The sequence below is a fragment of the Bombina bombina genome, chromosome 5 (genome assembly GCF_027579735.1).
Source record: "Bombina bombina isolate aBomBom1 chromosome 5, aBomBom1.pri, whole genome shotgun sequence".
Classification (NCBI taxonomy): Eukaryota; Metazoa; Chordata; class Amphibia; order Anura; family Bombinatoridae; genus Bombina; species Bombina bombina.
This window is the reverse complement of record NC_069503.1, coordinates 240,278,207-240,298,571: the sequence shown is the minus strand read 5'-3', so window position 1 is coordinate 240,298,571 and position 20,365 is coordinate 240,278,207. Positions and strand designations below refer to the sequence as shown.

At 37.7% G+C, this 20,365-nt stretch overlaps 1 protein-coding gene across 1 annotated transcript in view; it reads left to right on the top strand.

Annotated features, from left to right (window-relative positions):
* The window catches only part of LOC128661434 (mycolipanoate synthase-like), a 151,628-nt gene that overhangs the window by 31,626 nt on the left and 99,637 nt on the right, over nucleotides 1-20,365 (top strand). Inside the window, exon 3 of the mRNA XM_053715687.1 lies at nucleotides 17,789-17,949. Coding sequence (XP_053571662.1) covers nucleotides 17,789-17,949 — 161 coding nt within the window. The remainder of the gene's footprint in view (nucleotides 1-17,788; nucleotides 17,950-20,365) is intronic.

Genomic DNA, 20,365 nt, shown 5'->3' with positions numbered 1-20,365 from the left:
ACCCCTGCATATTATTTTTAACCCCTAATCTGCCGCTCCGTACACCGCCGCAACCTACATTATAGTTATGTACCCCTAATCTGCTGCCCCTAACACCACCGACCCCTATATTATATTTATTAACCCCTAATCTGCCGCCCCCAACGTCGCCTCCACCTACCTACAATTATTAACCCCTAATCTGCCGAGCGGACCTCACCGCTACTATAATAAAGTTATTAACCCCTAATCCGCCTCACTCCCGCCTCAATAACCCTATAAGAAATAGTATTAACCCCTAATCTGCCCTCCCTAACTTCGCCGACACCTAACTTCAAGTATTAACCCCTAATCTGCCGACCAGACCTCACCGCTACTCTAATACATTTTTTAACCCCTAAAGCTAAGTCTAACCCTAACCCTAACACCCCCATAAATTAAATATAATTTAAATCTAACGAAATAAATTAACTCTTATTAAATAAATTATTCCTATTTAAAGCTAAATACTTACCTGTAAAATAAACCCTAATATAGCTACAATATAAATAATAATTATATTGTAGCTATTTTAGGATTTATATTTATTTTACAGGCAACTTTGTATTTATTTTAACCAGGTACAATAGCTATTAAATAGTTAAGAACTATTTAATAGCTACCTAGTTAAAATAATTACAAAATCACCTGTAAAATAAATCCTAACCTAAGTTACAATTAAACCTAACACTACACTATCAATAAATTAATTAAATAAAATACCTACAATTATCTACAATTAAACCTAACACTACACTATCAATAAATAAATTAAATAAAATACCTACAAATAAATACAATTAAATAAACTAACTAAAGTACAAAAAATAAAAAAGCTAAGTTACAAAAATAAAATAAATTAATTACAAACATAATAAAAATATTACAACAATTTTAAGCTAATTGCACCTACTCTAAGCCCCCTAATAAAATAACAAAGCCCCCCAAAATAAAAAAAATGCCCTACCCTATTCTAAAATTAAAATAGAAAAGCTCTTTTACCTTACCAGCCCTTACCACATACCCTTAATTTAACCCAAACCCCCCTTAAATAAACCTAACACTAAGCCCCTGAAGATCTTCCTACCTTGTCTTCACCATGCCAGGCATCACCGATCGCTCCAGGCTCCGAAGTCTTCATCCAAGCCCAAGCGGGGGCTGGAGATCCATCATCCGGTTGAAGTCTTCTATCAAGCTGCGGCTGAAGAGGTCCAGAAGAGGCTCCAAAGTCTTCATCCTATCCGGGCAGAAGAGTAGATCCGGACCGGCAACCATCTTCTTCCAAGCGGTGACAAGCGGCTCCATCTTGAAGACCTCCGGCACGGATCCATCCTCTTCTTGCGACGTCCTAAGTCCGAATGAAGGTTCCTTTAAATTACAGTCATCCAAGATGGAGTCCCTCGAATTCCGATTGGCTGATAGGATTCTATCAGCCAATCAGAATTAAGGTAGGAAAATTCTGATTGGCTGATGGAATCAGCCAATCAGATTCAAGTTCAATCCGATTGGCTGATCCGATCAGCCAATCAGATTGAGCTTGCATTCTATTGGCTGTTCCGATCAGCCAATAGAATGCGAGCTCAATCTGATTGGCTGATCGGATCAGCTTTTCGGATTGAACTTGATTCTGATTGGCTGATTCTATCAGCCAATCAGAATTTTCCTACCTTAATTCCGATTGGCTGATAGAATCCTATCAGCCAATCGGAATTCGAGGGACGCCATCTTGGATGATGTCCCTTAAAGGAACCTTCATTCGTCGTCTAGTCATTGGAAGATGAGGATGGATGCGCGCAGGAGGTCTTCAAGATGGAGCCGGTCGTCATCGGATGGAAGAACATAGAAGATACGGCTTGGATGAAGATGTTTGCCGGTCCGGATCGACTCTTCTGCCCGGATAGGATGAAGACTTCTGCCCGAAGATGGAATTCTTTAGCCGCTGCTTGGATCCAGACTTCAGCCGGAGGATGGACGTCACTCTTCAGCCCCCGCTTGGGCTTGGAGGAAGATTTCGGAGGCTTTTCTGGACCGATCGGGACCCGGTGTGTTGAAGACAAGGTAGGGAGATCTTCAGAGGCTTAGTGTTAGGTTTATTTAAGGGGGGTTTGGGTTAGATTAGGGGTATGTGGGTGGGGGGTTGTAATGTTGGGGGGGTATTGTATGTTTTTTTTTTACAGGCAAAAGAGCTGAATTCTTTGGGGCATGCCCACAAAGGGCCCTTTTAAGGGCTGGTAAGGTAAAAGAGCTTTTCTATTTTAATTTTAGAATAGGGTAGGGCATTTTTTTTATTTTGGGGGGCTTTGTTATTTTATTAGGGGGCTTAGAGTAGGTGTAATTAGTTTAAAATTGTTGTAATATTTTTCTAATGTTTGTAAATATTTTTTTATTTTTTGTAACTTAGTTCTTTTTTATTTTTTGTACTTTAGTTAGTTTATTTAATTGTATTTATTTGTAGGTATTGTATGTAATTAATTTATTGATAGTGTAGTGTTAGGTTTAATTGTAGATAATTGTAGGTATTTTATTTAATTAATTTATTGATAGTGTAGTGTTAGCTTTAATTGTAACTTAGGTTAGGATTTATTTTACAGGTAATTTTGTAATTATTTTAACTAGGTAGCTATTAAATAGTTATTAACTATTTAATAGCTATTGTACCTGGTTAAAATAAATACAAAGTTGCCTGTAAAATAAATATTAATCCTAAAATAGCTACAATATAATTATAATTTATTTTGTAGCTATATTAGGGTTTATTTTACAGGTAAGTATTTAGCTTTAAATAGGAATAATTTATTTAATAAGAGTTAATTTATTTTGTTAGAGTTAAATTATATTTAACTTAGGGGGGTGTTAGGGTTAGAATTAGCTTTAGGGGTTAAAAAATGTATTAGAGTAGCGGTGAGGTCCGGTCGGCAGATTAGGGGTTAATACTTGAAGTTAGGTGTCGGCGATGTTAGGGAGGGCAGATTAGGGGTTAATACTGTTTATTATAGGGTTATTGAGGCGGGAGTGAGGCAGATTAGGGGTTAATACATTTATTATAGTGGCGGTGAGGTCCGGTCGGCAGATTAGGGGTTAATAATTGTAGGTAGGTGGAGGCGACGTTGGGGGCGGCAGATTAGGGGTTAATAAATATAATATAGGGGTCGGCGGTGTTAGGGGCAGCAGATTAGGGGTACATAGGGATAACGTAGCTGGCGGCGGTGTGCGGTCGGCAGATTAGGGGTTAAAAAATTTAAATAGAGTGGCGGCGATGTGGGGGGGCCTTGGTTTAGGGGTACATAGGTAGTTTATGGGTGTTAGTGTACTTTAGAGCACAGTAGTTAAGAGCTTTATGAGTTAGCCCAAAAAGCTCTAAACTCCTGGCTTTTTTCTGCTGCTGGAGTTTTGTCGTTAGAGTTCTAACGCTCACTTCAGCCAAGACTCTAAATACCGGCGTTAGAAAGATCCCATTGAAAAGATAGGATACGCAATTGGCGTAGGGGGATCTGCGGTATGGAAAAGTTGCGGCTGGAAAGTGAGCGTTAGACCCTTTCCTGACTGACTCTAAATACCAGCGGGCGATAAAAACCAGCGTTAGGAGCCTCTAACGCTGGTTTTGACGGCTACCGCCAAACTCTAAATCTAGGCGAGAGTGAATATCATAGAACACTTGCCTGGCCAGACCTGTGTTTGCTTGTTCCCACTATGCGTTTCTGGGTCACGCCCCTTCCTCAGATGTCATTTATATATGCATTTTGTTTTTATTTTGTTGCAGCTTTAAGAACATTTAACTTGATGTTCTTTTGAAGAAAATGTGAATACTTAATTAGATATTTAAATAAGAGCTTATAACACCTGTAATGCAGCTCTAATGTAGTGACAGTGAGGCAGATAATGTTATAGGGGTCAGTCTGTGTCTTATATGTTTTTAAACTGGAAGTGATTAAACATGGACTTTTAAAATAATTTCCTTCTCTCATTGGTCTGTTTATTGATATGTTCAACTTTGCATCAAATCACATTCATTCAGTCATTTAATTCATTTATAATATATGTGTACAATAAGCAACTCTCTCCTACTGCAAATGTCTCCACGTATATTGTGTTTGTGGACATTTTATTTTTTCCTCCCCATGAGTACATTTTATAATGAGAAAAAATAGATCTCTTACTTTAAATGTACAATTTTTTTCTCTCCACTCAATATACATGGTATGTCAGTCTAGAGTAGTTTTATATGTGTGTGCTCTACTTGCAAATGTATAGTGCTGGCAGAGAACAGTTGGCACACTGCCTGGCATTTTCAATTTACTTTAGAATAATTCTCACACTATTTAAGTGATCACAATCATCTCTTTAATGCTTGCTTTAATGTCTCAGCTGCTGATAGCTTATGTTTATTGTTGTTCTGGTCTGTCTGGCCATTATGTCCACCAGGCTTAGTGTATATACCAGGGCATTTTCGACACATTGTGTTCTACAGGCACTACCTGCATATCATAATCTGCCATCCCTTACCTATATACTATGTCCTACAAGCAATTCCCTGCTTTTAGTTCCTGCACAGCCTTTCCTGATTTCTCTACCTTGTTTCATGCAGGGCAAGGTCTGTTATTTTATGACTTCTGAACCTGTCTATATTTGTGTAGCTTATCTCAAAGATATATTTGTGATGTATCTATAAGCTTTAGTCACTGTAACAAATCATTATGATTTGTTTGCTCATATCTATCTTAGCTACCACAACTGTGAAAGCAGTAGAATAGTTTACTGATGAGTTCAGGCCTGCTATGCATTCCTCTATTTCTCAAGTTACATAGATATTTTTACTTCTTTAGTATTTAATGTAATTTAATGCACTTCAGATAAAAAAGGAATCTGTTCAGTAAGCATGTTTATGTGTGTGTGTGCTGTGATTCTATGTATTTATTTTTACAATAGCATGTAAAACTCATTGTTTTCATAATAGGTATTTTACCTTATTTTTAATTACTTTTTCACATCAAACTAATACTTCTTTCATCTCCACTTTTAGTAATCTTCAGGCATCTGATAAAGGTCAAAGCTTGAATTATTTAACTTTTGAAAACTATAAGACTGTGTATGGTGGGAAATCTGTAAATATCGTCAGTGTCCCTTTTAAACAAAATTTCTCATATAAGGGAAGCTAAAGTTTAAAAACTTTAGCTGAATTGATAATCAAGAAAAAAGCTTTATCACATTCCAAAAGTTTTATTCAATCTATTGATGAAAAATAACTCTTTTTTGGAGGAAGTATCCCTAGATCATTTATCTGATTCAGACAGAGCATGCAGTTTTAAGTAACTTTCTAATTTAATCCTATTATCAATTTATCTTCGTTTTCTTGCTATCTTTATTTGAAAAGCAGGAATGTAAAGATAAGAAACCGGCCTATTTTAGGTTCAGCGCTTGTTTATTGGTGGCTTTATTTACCTGAAAAATAAATACAAAGACCCCCCCAACAGTAAAACCTACCACCCAACCAACCCCCCCAAAATAAAAAACCTAACTCTAACAAAAACCTAAGCTACCCATTGCCCTGAAAAGGGCAATCAGCTCTTTTTCTTGCTCTGGAAAAGTCATTAAGCTCTTTTAAGAAAGCCCAAGCCCTAATCTAAAAAAAACACCCCAAAAAATCGAACACTAACCCTCGAAGATCCACTTACAGTTTTTGAAGTCATCCAGGCGGCGAGAAGTCTTCATCCAGGCAGCGAGGTCTTCATCCATCCAGGTGGCATCTTCTATCTTCATCCAGGTGGCATCTTCTATCTTCATCCAGACGGCATCTTCTATCTTCATTCAGGTGGCATCTTCTATCTTCATCCAGGCGGCGTCTTCTATCTTCATCCCGGCGGCGGAGCGGGTCTATCCTTAAGACATCCGGCGCGGAGCATCCTCTTCATACGGTCGCCGCCGTATAATGAATCTTCAATGCAAAGTAGCCTTTTCAAAATTGTGTCCCTTGCATTCATATCGGCTGATTTGATTTTTTAAATTCAAATCAGCCAATAGGATGAGAGGTACTGAAATCATATTGGCTGTTCAAATCAGCCAATAGGATGAGTGCTACCTTTTCAAGGCAATGGGTAGCTTAGATTTTTCATTTTGGGGGGTTGGTTGGGTGGTGAGTTTTACTGATTTAATTAGGGCAATGCCCTACAAAAGGCCTTTTTAAGGGCTATTGGTAGTTTATTATAGGCTAGGGTTTTTTTATTTTAGGGGGGCTTTTTTATTTTTATAGGGCTATTAGATTAGGTGTAATTGCTTTTATTTTGGATAATTTTGTTTGTTATTTTTTGTAATTTAGTTTTTGTTACTTTTTGTGCTTTAGTGGGGTTTTTTTTGTAATTTAGTATTTTTTATTTTTTGTAACTGTAGATTTAATTTTTTTTAGTAGTGTTGTTTTTTTATGTGTAATTTAATTAATTTAATTGATAGTTATTTTAATTTTAGTATAATAGTAATGCTAGTTTAATATATAGTTTAAACTTAGTTTTTTTTAATTTCCCAGGTAATTTATATATTTTAAGATAGGGATCTTGTATTTTAATTTAAAGTTAGGGGGTTGTTAGGTTTAGGGGTTAATAGTTTAATTTATTTTTTTGCGATGTGGGGGGATGGCGGTTTAGGAGTTAATAGCTTTACTTAGTGGCGGCGATCTCGGGGAGCGGCGGAATAGGGGTTAATAGCTTTATTATATAGGGGGCAATGTCGGGGTGTGGGGGAATAGGGGTTAATAACTTTATTATAGTGGCGGCAATGTCGGGGAGCGGCAGAATAGGGGTTAATACATTTTATTAGTGGCGGCGATGTCGGGAGCGGCAGATTAGGGGTTAATAAGTTTATTATAGTGTTTGTGATGCGGGAGGATCTCGGTTTAGGGGTTAATAGGTAGTTTATGGCTGTTAGTGTAGTTTTTAACATTTTAGTTATGAGTTTTGTGTAACAGTTTTGTTGTGTAAAACTACTGGTCTCAGATTGCGGAAAGGATCGTGTCGGTATAGGCTGGAACGCAAACTTTTTAGCCTCACCGAAAAACTTGTAATGGCAGCGCTATGGAAATCCCATGCAAAAAAGTCACAGGCTAAAATGCTTGCGGTATAGCTATACCAACAAGACTTGTAATGGCTGTGCTACTGTTTTAAAGCTGAAATGGCCTTTTTTTGCGTTAAAACAAGAACGCAAAACTTGTAATCTAGGTTTAAATTAATAATAATAATATCAAGTGTCAGACACAACACTGGTCCTATATCTCTTAAAACTGCATATGGATTGGGCTTAAAAAAAGGGAGATATCTAAAATTTCCTTCCTTTCTTATTTTCGTCATCCTTTTCTTTTTTCTCTCCCTACCTTTCTTTCTTGCTTTGATAACAATAATCACACTGTTACAATATAAAGCAATGAGTGTGTTCATTATACTTTATGTAAATATATTCAAGACCCATAAGCAGAGCTGGTGGAACCTCTGTTCATTCCAAGGCAATTGTTTGTGACAAGAGATCACACTGTGGGGGGTAGTTATCAAGCCGTCAACCTCAAATATGCTGGAATTCCACAGCGTATTTGTGGTGAGGCTGATTCGCCTTAGTTATCAAAGGCTAGAGACCGGCAAAAGTAGAATTTAGTGACGTAAGCTTCGATCTGCCGGACTCAGTCCGGCACAGATCGATTCTTACGTCACTCCAGATGTTCAGCACACAAGTGCGGCACAATCTGACTACTTTTGCTAGTTATCAAAAAACTAGCAGGTACGCTCGGCACTTTTCTGGCCCAGCGTACCTGGTTTTCAATCCCATAGGAATCAATGGGAGTCTGACCATAGCGAAGTTCATGTTCGCTGCTGCCCGACATCCCATTGATTCCTATGGGAGATGTCTACACCTAACACCCTAAAATGTACCCCGAGTCTAAACACCCCTAATCTGTCCCCCTGCACCGCTGCAACTAAATAAATGTATTACCCCCTAAACCACCGCTCTCGGAGCCCACCGCCACTCTAATAAAATGATTAACCCCTAAACCACCGCTCCCGGACCCCGTCGCAACTATAATATATGTATTAACCCCTAAACCGCCGCTTCCAGACCCCGCTGCCACCTACATTATACCTATTAACCCCTATCCTGCCCCTATACTGCCGCCCTCTATAATAAAGTTATTAACCCCTATCCTGCTGATCCCGCACCTCGCCGCAACTAAATAAATAGTTTAACCCCTAAACCGCCGCTCCCTGCCCCCGCCGCAACCTATATTAAACTTATTAACCTCTAATCTGCCCCCCTACACCTATAATACATTTATTAACCCCTATCCTGCCCCCACTACACCGCCGCCACTGTAATAAAATTATTAACCCCTAAACCCTGAGTCTAACACTAACCCTAACACCCCCTAACTTAAATATTAATTAAATAAATCTAAATAATATTTCTATTATTAACTAAATTAATCCTATTTAAAACTAAATACTTACCTTTAAAATAAACCCTAATATAGCTACAATATAAATAATAATTATATTGTAGCTATCTTATGATTTATTTTTATTTTACAGGCAAATTTCAATTTATTTTAACTAGGTACAATAGCTATTAAATAGTTATTAACTATTTAATAGCTTACCTAGCTAAAATAAACAGAAATTTACCTGTAAAATAAATCCTAACCTAAGTTACAATTACACCTAACACTACACTATACTTAAATAAATTAATCCTATTTAAAACTAAATACTTACCTGTAAAATAAACCCTAAGATAGCTACAATGTAATTAATAATTACATTGTAGCTATTTTAGGATTTATATTTATTTTACAGGTAACTTTGTATTTATTTTAGCTAGTTAGAATAGTTATTAAATAGTTATTAACTATTTAATAACTACCTAGCTAAAAGAAATACAAAATTACCTGTAAAATAAATCCTAACCTAAGTTACAATTAAACCTAACACTACACTATACTACACTATATAATTGTACAAATAACTACAATTAAATACAATTACATAAACTAACTAAAGTACAAAAAATAAAAAAAGCTAAGTTACAAAAAATAAAAAAAATAAGTTACAAACATTTAAAAAATATTACAATTTTAAGCTAATTACACCTAATCTAAGCCCCCTAATAAAATAAGAAAGCCCCCCAAAATAAAAAAATTCCCTACCCTATTCTAAATTTAAAAAGTTCAAAGCTCTTTTACCTTACCAGCCCTTAAAAGAGCCTTTTGTGGGGCATGCCCCAAAGAAAACTGCTCTTTTGCCTGTAAAAGAAAAATACAACCCCCCCAACATTAAAATTTACCACCCACATACCCCTAATCTAACCCAAACCCCCCTTAAATAAACCTAACACTACCCCCCTGAAGATCATCCTACCTTGAGTTGTCTTCAGCCAGCCGACCCACTGATGGAACCGAAGAGGAGATCCGGAGTGGCAGAAGTGATCCTCCAAGGGGCGCTGAAGAAGTCTTCCATCCGATGAAGTCATCATCCAGGCAGCGCTGAAGAAGTCTTCCATCCGGGCGATGTCATCTTCCAAGTGGCGCTGAAGAAGTCTTCCATCCGTGCGATGTCATCTTCCAAGCGGGGTCTTCAATCTTCTTTCTTCAGGATCCATCTTCATCCCGCCGATGCGGAACATCCTTCTTTCCCGACGGATTACCGACGAATGAAGGCTCCTTTAAGGGACGTCATCCAAGATGGCGTCCCTTCAATTCCGATTGGCTGATAGGATTCTATCAGCCAATCGGAATTAAGGTAGGAAAAATCTGATTGGCTGATTGAATCAGCCAATCAGATTGAGCTCTCATTCTATTGGCTGATCGGAACAGCCAATAGAATGCAAGCTCAATCTGATTGGCTGATTGGATCAGCCAATCGGATTGAACTTCAATCTGATTGGCTGATTCAATCAGCCAATCAGATTTTTCCTACCTTAATTCCGATTGGCTGATAGAATCCTATCAGCCAATCGGAATTGAAGGGACGCCATCTTGGATGACGTCCCTTAAAGGAGCCTTCATTCATCGGTAGTCCATCGGGAAAGAAGGATGTGCCGCGTCGGCGGGATGAAGATGGATCCTGAAGAAAGAAGATTGAAGACCCCTCTTGGAAGATGACATCGCCCGGATGGAAGACTTCTTCAGCGCCGCTTGGAAGATGACATCACCCGGATGGAAGACTTCTTCAGCGCCGCCTGGATGATGACTTCATCGGATGGAAGACTTCTTCAGCGCCCCTTGGAGGATCACTTCTGCCGCTCCGGATCTCCTCTTCGGTTCCATCGGTGGGTTGGCTGGCTGAAGACAACTCAAGGTAGGATGATCTTCAGGGGGGTAGTGTTAGGTTTATTTAAGGGGGGTTTGGGTTAGATTAGAGGTATGTGGGTGATGGGTTTTAATGTTGGGGGGGGTTGTATTTTTCTTTTACAGGCAAAAGAGCAGTTTTCTTTGGGGCATGCCCCGCAAAAGGCCCTTTTAAGGGCTGGTAAGGTAAAAGAGCTTTAAACTTTTTAAATTTAGAATAGGGTACGGAATTTTGGGGGCTTTGTTATTTTATTAGGGGGCTTAGATTAGGTGTAATTAGCTTAAAATTGTTGTAATATTTTTTAAATGTTTGTAACTTAGCTTTTTTATTTCTTGTACTTTAGTTAGTTTATGTAATTGTATTTAATTGTAGTTATTTGTAGTTAATTTATTTATTTAATGTAATGATAGTGTAGTGTTAGGTTTAATTGTAACTTAGGTTAGGATTTATTTTACAGGTAATTTTGTATTTCTTTTAGCTAGGTAGTTATTAAATAGTTAATAACTATTTAATAACTATTCTAACTAGCTAAAATAAATACAAAGTTACCTTAAAATAAATATAAATCCTAAAATAGCTACAATGTAATTATTAATTACATTGTAGCTATTTTAGGGATAATTTTACAGGTAAGTATTTAGTTTTAAATAGGAATAATTTATTAAAGTATAGTGTAGTGTGAGGTGTAATTGTAACTTAGGTTAGTTTTTATTTTACAGGTAAGTTTCTCTTTATTTTAGCTAGGTAGTTATTAAATAGTTAATAACTATTTATTAGCTATTGTACCTAGTTAAAATAAATTGAAAGTTACCTGTAAAATAAATATTAATCCTAAAATAGCAGCAATATAATTATTATTTATATTGTAGCTATATTAGGGTTTATTTTACAGGTAAGTATTTAGCTTTAAATAGGAATAATTTATTTAATAAGAGTTAATTTATTTCGTTAGATTTAAATTATATTTAATTTAGGGGGGTGTTAGTGTTAGGATTAGATTTAGCTTTAGGGGTTAATCCATTTATTAGAGTACCGGCGAGATCCGGTCGGCAGATTAGGGGTTAATAATTGAAGTTAGGTGTCGGCGATGTTAGGGAGGGCAGATTAGGGGTTAATACTATTTATTATAGGGTTATTGAGGCGGGAGTGAGGCGGATTAGGGGTTAATAACTTTATTATAGTAGCGGTGAGGTGCGGTCGGCAGATTAGGGGTTAATAAGTGTAGGCAGGTGGAGCCGACGTTGAAGGGGCAGATTAGGGGTTAATAAATATAATATAGGGGTCGGCGGTGTTAGGGGCAGCAGATTAGGGGTACATAAGTATAACGTAGCTTGCGGCGGCGTGCGGATGGCAGATTAGGGGTTAAAAAATTTAATTAGAGTGGCGGCGATGTGGGGGGACCTAGGTTTAGGGGTACATAGGTAGTTTATGGGTGTTAGTGTACTTTAGAGCACAGTAGTTAAGAGATTATGAACCGGCGTTAGCCCAGAAAGCTCTTAACTCCTGTTTTTTTCTGCGGCTGGAGTTTTGTCGTTAGATTTCTAACGCTCACTTCAGCCAAGACTCTAAATACCAGCGTTAGAAAGATCCCATTGAAAAGATAGGATACGCAAATGGCGTAGGGGGATCTGCGGTATGGAAAAGTCACGGCTGCAAAGTGAGCGTTAGACCCTTTCCTGACTGACTCCAAATACCAGAGGGCGGTAAAAACCAGCGTTAGGAGCCTCTAACACTGGTTTTGATGGCTACCGCCAAACTCTAAATCTAGGCCTTAGTTAATAAGAGAAATATTATTTAGATTTAATTAATTAATATTTAAGTTAGGGGGTTTTAGGGTTAGTGTTAGACTTAGGTTTAGGGGTTAATAATTTTATTACAGTGGCAGCGGTGTAGTGGGGGGCAGGATAGGGGTTAATAAATGTATTATAGGTGGCAACGGTGTAGGGGGGCAGATTAGGGGTTAATAAGTTTAATATAGGTTGCGGCGGGGTCCGGGAGCGGCGGTTTAGGGGTTAAACCATTTATTTAATTGCGGCGAGGTGCGGGATCAGCAGGATAGGGGTTAATAACTTTATTATAGAGGGCGACGGTATAGGGGGGGCAGTATAGGGGTTACTAGGTATAATGTAGGTTGCGGCGGTGTCCGGGAGCGGCGGTTTAGGGGTTAATAAATTTATAAGAGTTGCAGCGGGGTCTAGGAGCGGTGGTTTAGGGGTTACTAACTTTATTTAATTGCGGGGGGCTCCGGGGGCGCCAGTATAGGGGGTAGAACAGTGTAGTGTAGTGTGGGTGCTTAGTGACAGGCTAGCAATAAAGCTGTAAAAAAGCCAAAGAGCAGCGAGATCGGATGAGTGATAACTATCACAGTCAGCTGCTCATCGCCCCGTACTTGGTGCGTGGCTTTTTAACAGCTTTATTGATAATTTAGGCGAAATTTTGCAGGTCCGCAGCGGCGATGGTAGGTGAGCTTAGGCAGGCGTATTGAACCGGCGAAGGCAGGAAAAGTAGACGCGTTGATAACTACCCCTCTGTAAGTCTAGAGGTAAGAAGCTTTAATCTCCATCAACGTAAATGTCTTTTTAACTGTAAGAGTAATCAAATTGTTGAACTTATTGCCTAAGGAGGTAGTGAATGTCAATACTTTAGATACATGTAAAAATTGCTTAGATACATTTCTGGCTACAAACATAATTCACGAAAATGATTACTTGTGTTAAATTGGTCACCTTTCTAATTGTATAAACATAAGTTCACTTTGCAGCTTTTTTACTGTAAATCACGTAGGATCTGTATAGGTTGAACTCCATTGACTTCTGTCGTCTTTCAACCTCATCTACTATGTTACTAACGGCTAGATTTAGAGTTTTGTCGGTAACGACCCGCGTAGCTAACGCTGGCTTTTTTCTGGCCGCACCTTTAAAATAACTCTGGTATTGAGAGTCCACAGAATGGCTGCGTTAGGCTCCAAAAAAGGAGCGTATAGCATATTTAACGCAACTGCAACTCTCGATACCAGATTTGCTTACAGACGCGGCCAGCCTCAAAAACGTGCTCGTGCACGATTCCCCCATAGGAAACAATGGGGCTGTTTGAGCTGAAAAAAAACCTAACACCTGCAAAAAAGCCGCGTTCAGCTCCTAACGCAGCCCCATTGTTTGCTATGGGGAAACACTTCCTACGTCTGCACCTAACACTCTAACATGTACCCCGAGTCTAAACACCCCTAACCTTACACTTATTAACCCCTAATCTGCCACCCCCGCTATCGCTGACCCCTGCATATTATTATTAACCCCTAATCTGCCGCTCCGTAAACCGCCGCTACTTACATTATCCCTATGTACCCCTAATCTGCTGCCCCTAACACCGCCGACCCCTATATTATATTTATTAACCCCTAATCTGCCCCCCACAACGTCGCCTCCACCTGCCTACACTTATTAACCCCTAATCTGCCGAGCGGACCGCACCGCTATTATAATAAAGTTATTAACCCCTAATCCGCCTCACTAACCCTATAATAAATAGTATTAACCCCTAATCTGCCCTCCCTAACATCGCCGACACCTAACTTCAAACATTAACCCCTAATCTGCCCACTGGAGCTCACCGCTATTCTAATAAATGTATTAACCCCTAAAGCTAAGTCTAACCCTAACACTAACACCTCCCTAAGTTAAATATAATTTAAATCTAATGAAATAAATTAACTCTTATTAAATAAATTATTCCTATTTAAAGCTAAATACTTACCTGTAAAATAAATCCTAATATAGCTACAATATACATTATAATTATATTATAGCTATTTTAGGATTTATATTTATTTTACAGGTAACTTTGTATTTATTTTAACCAGGTACAATAGCTATTAAATAGTTAAGAACTATTTAATAGCTAAAATAGTTAAAATAATTACAAAATTACCTGTAACATAAATCCTAACCTAAGTTACAATTAAACCTAACACTACACTATCAATAAATTAATTAAATAAAATACCTACAATTACCTACAATTAAACCTAACACTACACTATCAATACATTAATTAAATACAATATCTACAAATAAATACAATGAAATAAACTAAATAAAGTACAAAAAATAAAAAAGAACTAAGTTAGAAAAAATAAAAAAATATTTACAAACATCAGAAAAATATTACAACAATTTTAAACTAATTACACCTACTCTAAGCCCCCTAATAAAATAACAAAGACCCCCAAAATAAAAAAATGCCCTACCCTATTCTAAATTACTAAAGTTCAAAGCTCTTTTACCTTACCAGCCCTGAACAGGGCCCTTTGCGGGGCATACCCCAAGAAATTCAGCTCTTTTGCCTGTAAAAAAACAACATACAATACCCCCCCCCAACATTACAACCCACCACCCACATACCCCTAATCTAACCCAAACCCCCCTTAAATAAACTTACACTAAGCCCCTGAAGATCTTCCTACCTTGTCTTCACCATACCAGGTTCACCGATCGATCCAGAAGAGCTCCTCCGATGTCCTGATCCAAGCCCAAGCAGGAGGCTGAAGAGGTCCATGATCCGGCTGAAGTCATCATCCAAGCGGGAGCTGAAGAGGTCCATGATCCGGCTGAAGTCATCATCCAAGCGGGAGCTGAAGAGGTCCATGAACCGGCTGAAGTCTTCTATCAACGGCATCTTCAATCTTCTTTCTTCCGGATCCATCTTGAAGACCTCCGACGCGGAACATCCTGCTGGCCCGACGGACTACTGACGAATGAAGGCTCCTTTAAGGGACGTCATCCAAGATGGCGTCCCTCGAATTCCGATTGGCTGATAGGATTCTATCAGCCAATCGGAATTAAGTTAGGAAAATTCTGATTGGCTGATGGAATCAGCCAATCAGAATCAAGTTCAATCCGATTGGCTGATCGGATCTGCCAATCGGATTGAACTTGATTCTGATTGGCTGATTCCATCAGCCAATCAGAATTTTCCTAACTTAATTCCGATTGGCTGATAGAATCCTATCAGCCAATCGGAATTCGAGGGACGCCATCTTGGATGACGTCTCTTAAAGGATCCTTCATTCGTCGGTAGTCCGTCGGGCCAGCAGGATGTTCCGCGTCGGAGGTCTTCAAGATGGATCCGGAAGAAAGAAGATTGAAGATGCCGTTGATAGAAGACTTCAGCCGGATCATGGACCTCTTCAGCCCCCTGCTTGGGCTTGGATCAGGACATCGGAGGAGCTCTTCTGGATCGATCTGTGAACCTGGTATGGTGAAGACAAGGTAGGAAGATCTTCAGGGGCTTAGTGTTAGGTTTATTTAAGGGGGGTTTGGGTTAGATTAGGGGTATGTGGTAGGTGGGTTGTAATGTTGGGGGGGGGGGTATTGTATGTGGTTTTTTTACAGGCAAAAGAGCTGAATTTCTTGGGGCATGCCTCGCAAAGGACCCTGTTCAGGGCTGGTAAGGTAAAAGAGCTTTGAACTTTAGTAATTTAGAATAGGGTAGGGCATTTTTTTATTTTGGGGGTCTTTGTTATTTTATTAGGGGGCTTAGAGTAGGTGTAATTAGTTTAAAATTGTTGTAATATTTTTCTGATGTTTGTAAATATTTTTTTATTTTTTGTAACTTAGTTCTTTTTTATTTTTTGTACTTTAGTTAGTTTATTTCATTGTATTTATTTGTAGATATTGTATTTAATTAATGTATTGATAGTGTAGTGTTAGGTTTAATTGTAGGTAATTGTAAGTATTTTATTTTATTAATTTATTGATAGTGTAGTGTTAGGTTTAATTGTAACTTAGGTTAGGATTTATTTTACAGGTAATTTTGTAATTATTTTAACTATTTTAGCTATTAAATAGTTCTTAACTATTTAATAGCTATTGTACCTAGTTAAAATAAATACAAAGTTACCTGTAAAATAAATATAAATCCTAAAATAGCTATAATATAATTATAATTTATATTGTAGCTATATTAGGATTTATTTTACAGGTAAGTATTTAGCTTTAAATAGGAATAATTTATTTAATAAGAGTTAATTAATTTCGTTAGATTTAAATTATATTTAACTTAGGGGGGTGTTAGTGTTAGGGTTAGACTTAGCTTTAGGGGTTAATACATTTATTAGAATAGCGGTGAGCTCCAGTTGGCAGATTAGGGGTTAATGTTTGAAGTTAGGTGTCGGCAATGTTAGGGAGGGCAGATTAGGGGTTAATACTATTTATTATAGGGTTAGTGAGGCGGATTAGGGGTTAATAACTTTATTATAATAGCGGTGCGCTCCGCTCGGCAGATTAGGGGTTAATAAGTGTAGGTAGCTGGCGGCAACGTTGTGGGGGGCAGGTTAGGGGTTAATAAATATAATATAGGGGTCGGCGGTGTTAGGGGCAGCAGATTATGGGTACATAAGTATAACGTAGGTGGCGGTCGGCAGATTAGGGGTTAAAAAAATTTAATCGAGTGGCGGCGATGTGGGGGGACCTCAGTTTAGGGGTACATAGGTAGTTTATGGGTGTTAGTGTATTTTAGAGCACAGTAGTTAAGAGCTTTATGAACCGGCGTTAGCCCAGAAAGCTCTTAACTACTGACTTTTTTCTGCGGCTGGAGTTTTGTCGTTAGATTTCTAACGCTCACTTCAGCCACGACTCTAAATACCAGAGTTAGAAAGATCCCATTGAAAAGATAGGATACGCAAATGACGTAAGGGGATCTGCGGTATGGAAAAGTCGCGGCTGAAAAGTGAGCATTAGACCCTTTTTTGACTGACTCCAAATACCGGCGGTAGCCCAAAACCAGCGTTAGGAGCCTCTAACTCTGGTTTTCACGGCTACCGCCAAACTCCAAATCTAGGCCTATGTTACTTAGCTTCTGTAGTGATTCAGTAGTTCACACAGCAGGACAATATTTAAACCAAGAGAAAAACTATTAATCTCAAAGCTTTACCTATCAAAGAGACATCAGTGTCCTGAAAGCTTGCAATTGTATTAAAGGGATAGTAAAGTCCAAATTAAACTTTCATGATTCAGATAGAGCATGCAATTTTAAAGAACTTTCTAATTTATTTTTATCATCAAATTTACTTTGTATTCTTAGTATTCTTAATTTAAAAATAAACCTAGGCAGGCTCATATGCTAATGTCTAAGCCCTTGAAGGCCACCTCTTATTTGAATGTATTTTCCAGTTTTTCCACAGCTAGAGGGCGTTAGTTCACGTGTTTCATATAGATAACATTGTGCTCATGCACATTATTTTCTTGCAAAATGATTTTACTTCCAATGAATACCTTGGCTAACAAGGTACTGCCCATGACAAGCAAATACAGTATTTATTCAGGTGAGTTTCTATCTAAAAATGTTAACATAAAATAAAACAACATTAAAAAGCCTCGTGGATCACTTTTACATTGGGAATAATTTTTAACAAACATATCATATGCTTGACTATAGCTATATTTTTGTTTACATAGATTTAATGAATTTGACAACAGACTATTTGGAATACATAATTTAGAAAGTGAATCTATGGATCCACAACAGAAACTGCTGCTAGAGTGCACATACAGGGCGTTTGAAAATGCAGGAATTCCAACAGAGAACATAAGCGGAAGCAAAACAGGAGTCTTTATTGGTAAGAAGAAATGAAATACTATAAATATTATAAGTGTTTGTGTGTATTTCAAAGTGAAATGTATAAACCCATGACAATTTCTGGCTTTAAAAGGGACGTTACACACTAGATTTTTCTTTGCATAAATGTTTTGTAGATGATCCATTTATATAGCCCATAATTTTTTTTATTTTTTATTTTTTTTTAAATGTATAGTTTTGCTTATTTTTAAATAACATTGCTCTGATTTTCAGACTCCTAACCAAGCCCCAAAGTTTTAGGAGAATACAGATGTATACCTACTCCAGCTTGCTTCTGTTTGTGTAAAGGGTCTTTTCATATGCAAAGGAAGGGGGAGGAGGGAGTGCCTGCTTTTTCCCACTTGCAGTAGGTGTTTCTAGTAACCTTTTAAACAGAGCAAAACTGGAAGCTTCTAAGTAAGTTTTAAATGGTTTTATACTGGATTTTATATCAGTATCTGTGTATATTAGTAGTAGTGTCTATTACATGCAGTTATATGAAAACTGGTGTACTCTGTCCCTTTAAGGGCATGTGTCATGAGCAATATATGAGAGAATTTTTACTACTGTTATATATTTGCAAGACCACTGTTTGCTGTAATACAGTTCTCTAGACATGTGCATGCTATCGATTAAGTATCTTCTTCAACAGAGAATATCATGAAAACAACGGAAATTTGATAGATGTAAATTTAACACTTTTTTACAATTTTTGGCTTAAATTTAATTCTGAAAGAAACATTTTGGGCCAGATTATAAGTGGAGTTTAAACGTTTATTGCCCTAAAAGTAAGATTTTTGCACTCTTCGGGTTACGTTCATTTTACGAGTTGAAAGTAAACGGTTTTCGCTCTCACACTAACCCGACAAACACAAAAATCCAAAGTTAGAATATCACGTGCGTGTTCATGTATTCCCCCCAAAGAAGTCAATGGAGAAAAAAAGTTGGGGAAAAAAACACTCTCGTGCAAACATATTCTCGTTTGCGCTAACCCGGCATAAAAATATAAATATTTCACAATGTTCTGCACATAGAAAAATATGTTCTATTTATTCGTAAATAAATATTTCTACATTGTTTGGTAAAATATATATCTATACCTATATCTATCTATCTATCTATCTATCTATCTATCTATCTATCTATACATATATGTATATTTCCAAGTATTAGATTCGCACTCGATGGACTTTCAACAAACAATAGTTTAATGTGTACAGTGACGTTTTGGGGAGCAAACTGTCCCCTTCATCAGGGGTCTGATGAAGGGGACAGTTTGCTCCCCACAACATCACTGTACACAATATACTATTGTTTTTTGAAAGTCCAGCGAGTGCGGATCTATTACTTGGAATAGGATTTTGCTGCTCCTGACACCCTGGCTCGTATCTTAAGAGGTGAGAGTGCAAATCCCTATGAACTTTCGTATATATATATATATATATATATATATATATATATATATATATATATATATATGATTATACATAGGTATAGATATATTTGTATATATATATATATATATATATATATATATACTGTATATATATATATGAATATCTATTTATAAATACATAGAGCATATTCTGCTTGTGCAGAACATTGGAATGCATCAAAATGAAATTAGACAGGTGCATAAATGTGGGCACCCCAACAGAAATATTGCATCAATATTTAGTAGAGCCTCCTTTAGCAGAAATAACAGCCTCTAGACACTTCCTATAGCCTGTAATGAGTGTCTGGATTCTGGATGAAGGTATTTTGGACCATTCCTCCTTACAAAACATCTCCAGTTCAGTTAGGTTTGATGGTTGCAGAGCAGGGAGAGACCGCTTCAAATCACCCCACAAATTTTCAATGATATTCAGCTCTGGGGACTGGGATGGCCATTCCAGAACATTGTACTTGTTCCTCTGCATAAATGCCAGAGTAGATTTTGAGCAGTGTTTTGGGTCATTGTCTTGTTGAAATATCCAGCCCCGGCGTAACTTCAACTTTGTGACTGATTCCTTAACATTATTCTCAAGTATCTGCTGATATTGAGTGGAATCCATGCAACCCTCACTTTATCATGATTCTCAGTACCGGCACTGGCCACACAGCCCCACAGCATGATGGAACCTCCACTAAATGTTAATGTGGGTAGCAAGTGTTTGTCTTGGAACACTGTGTTCTTTTGCCTCCATGCATAACGCCCCTTGTTATGACCAAATAACTCAATCTTTGTTTCTTCAGTCCACAGCACCTTCATCCAAAATGAAGCTGGCTTGTCCAAATGTGCATTTGCATACCTTTGTTTGTTACGTGTGTGCAGAAAAGACTCCGCATCACTCTCCCATACAGTTTCTCCTTGTGCAAAGTGCGCTGAATTGTTGAACGATGCACAGTGACACCATCTGCAGCAAGATTATGTTGTA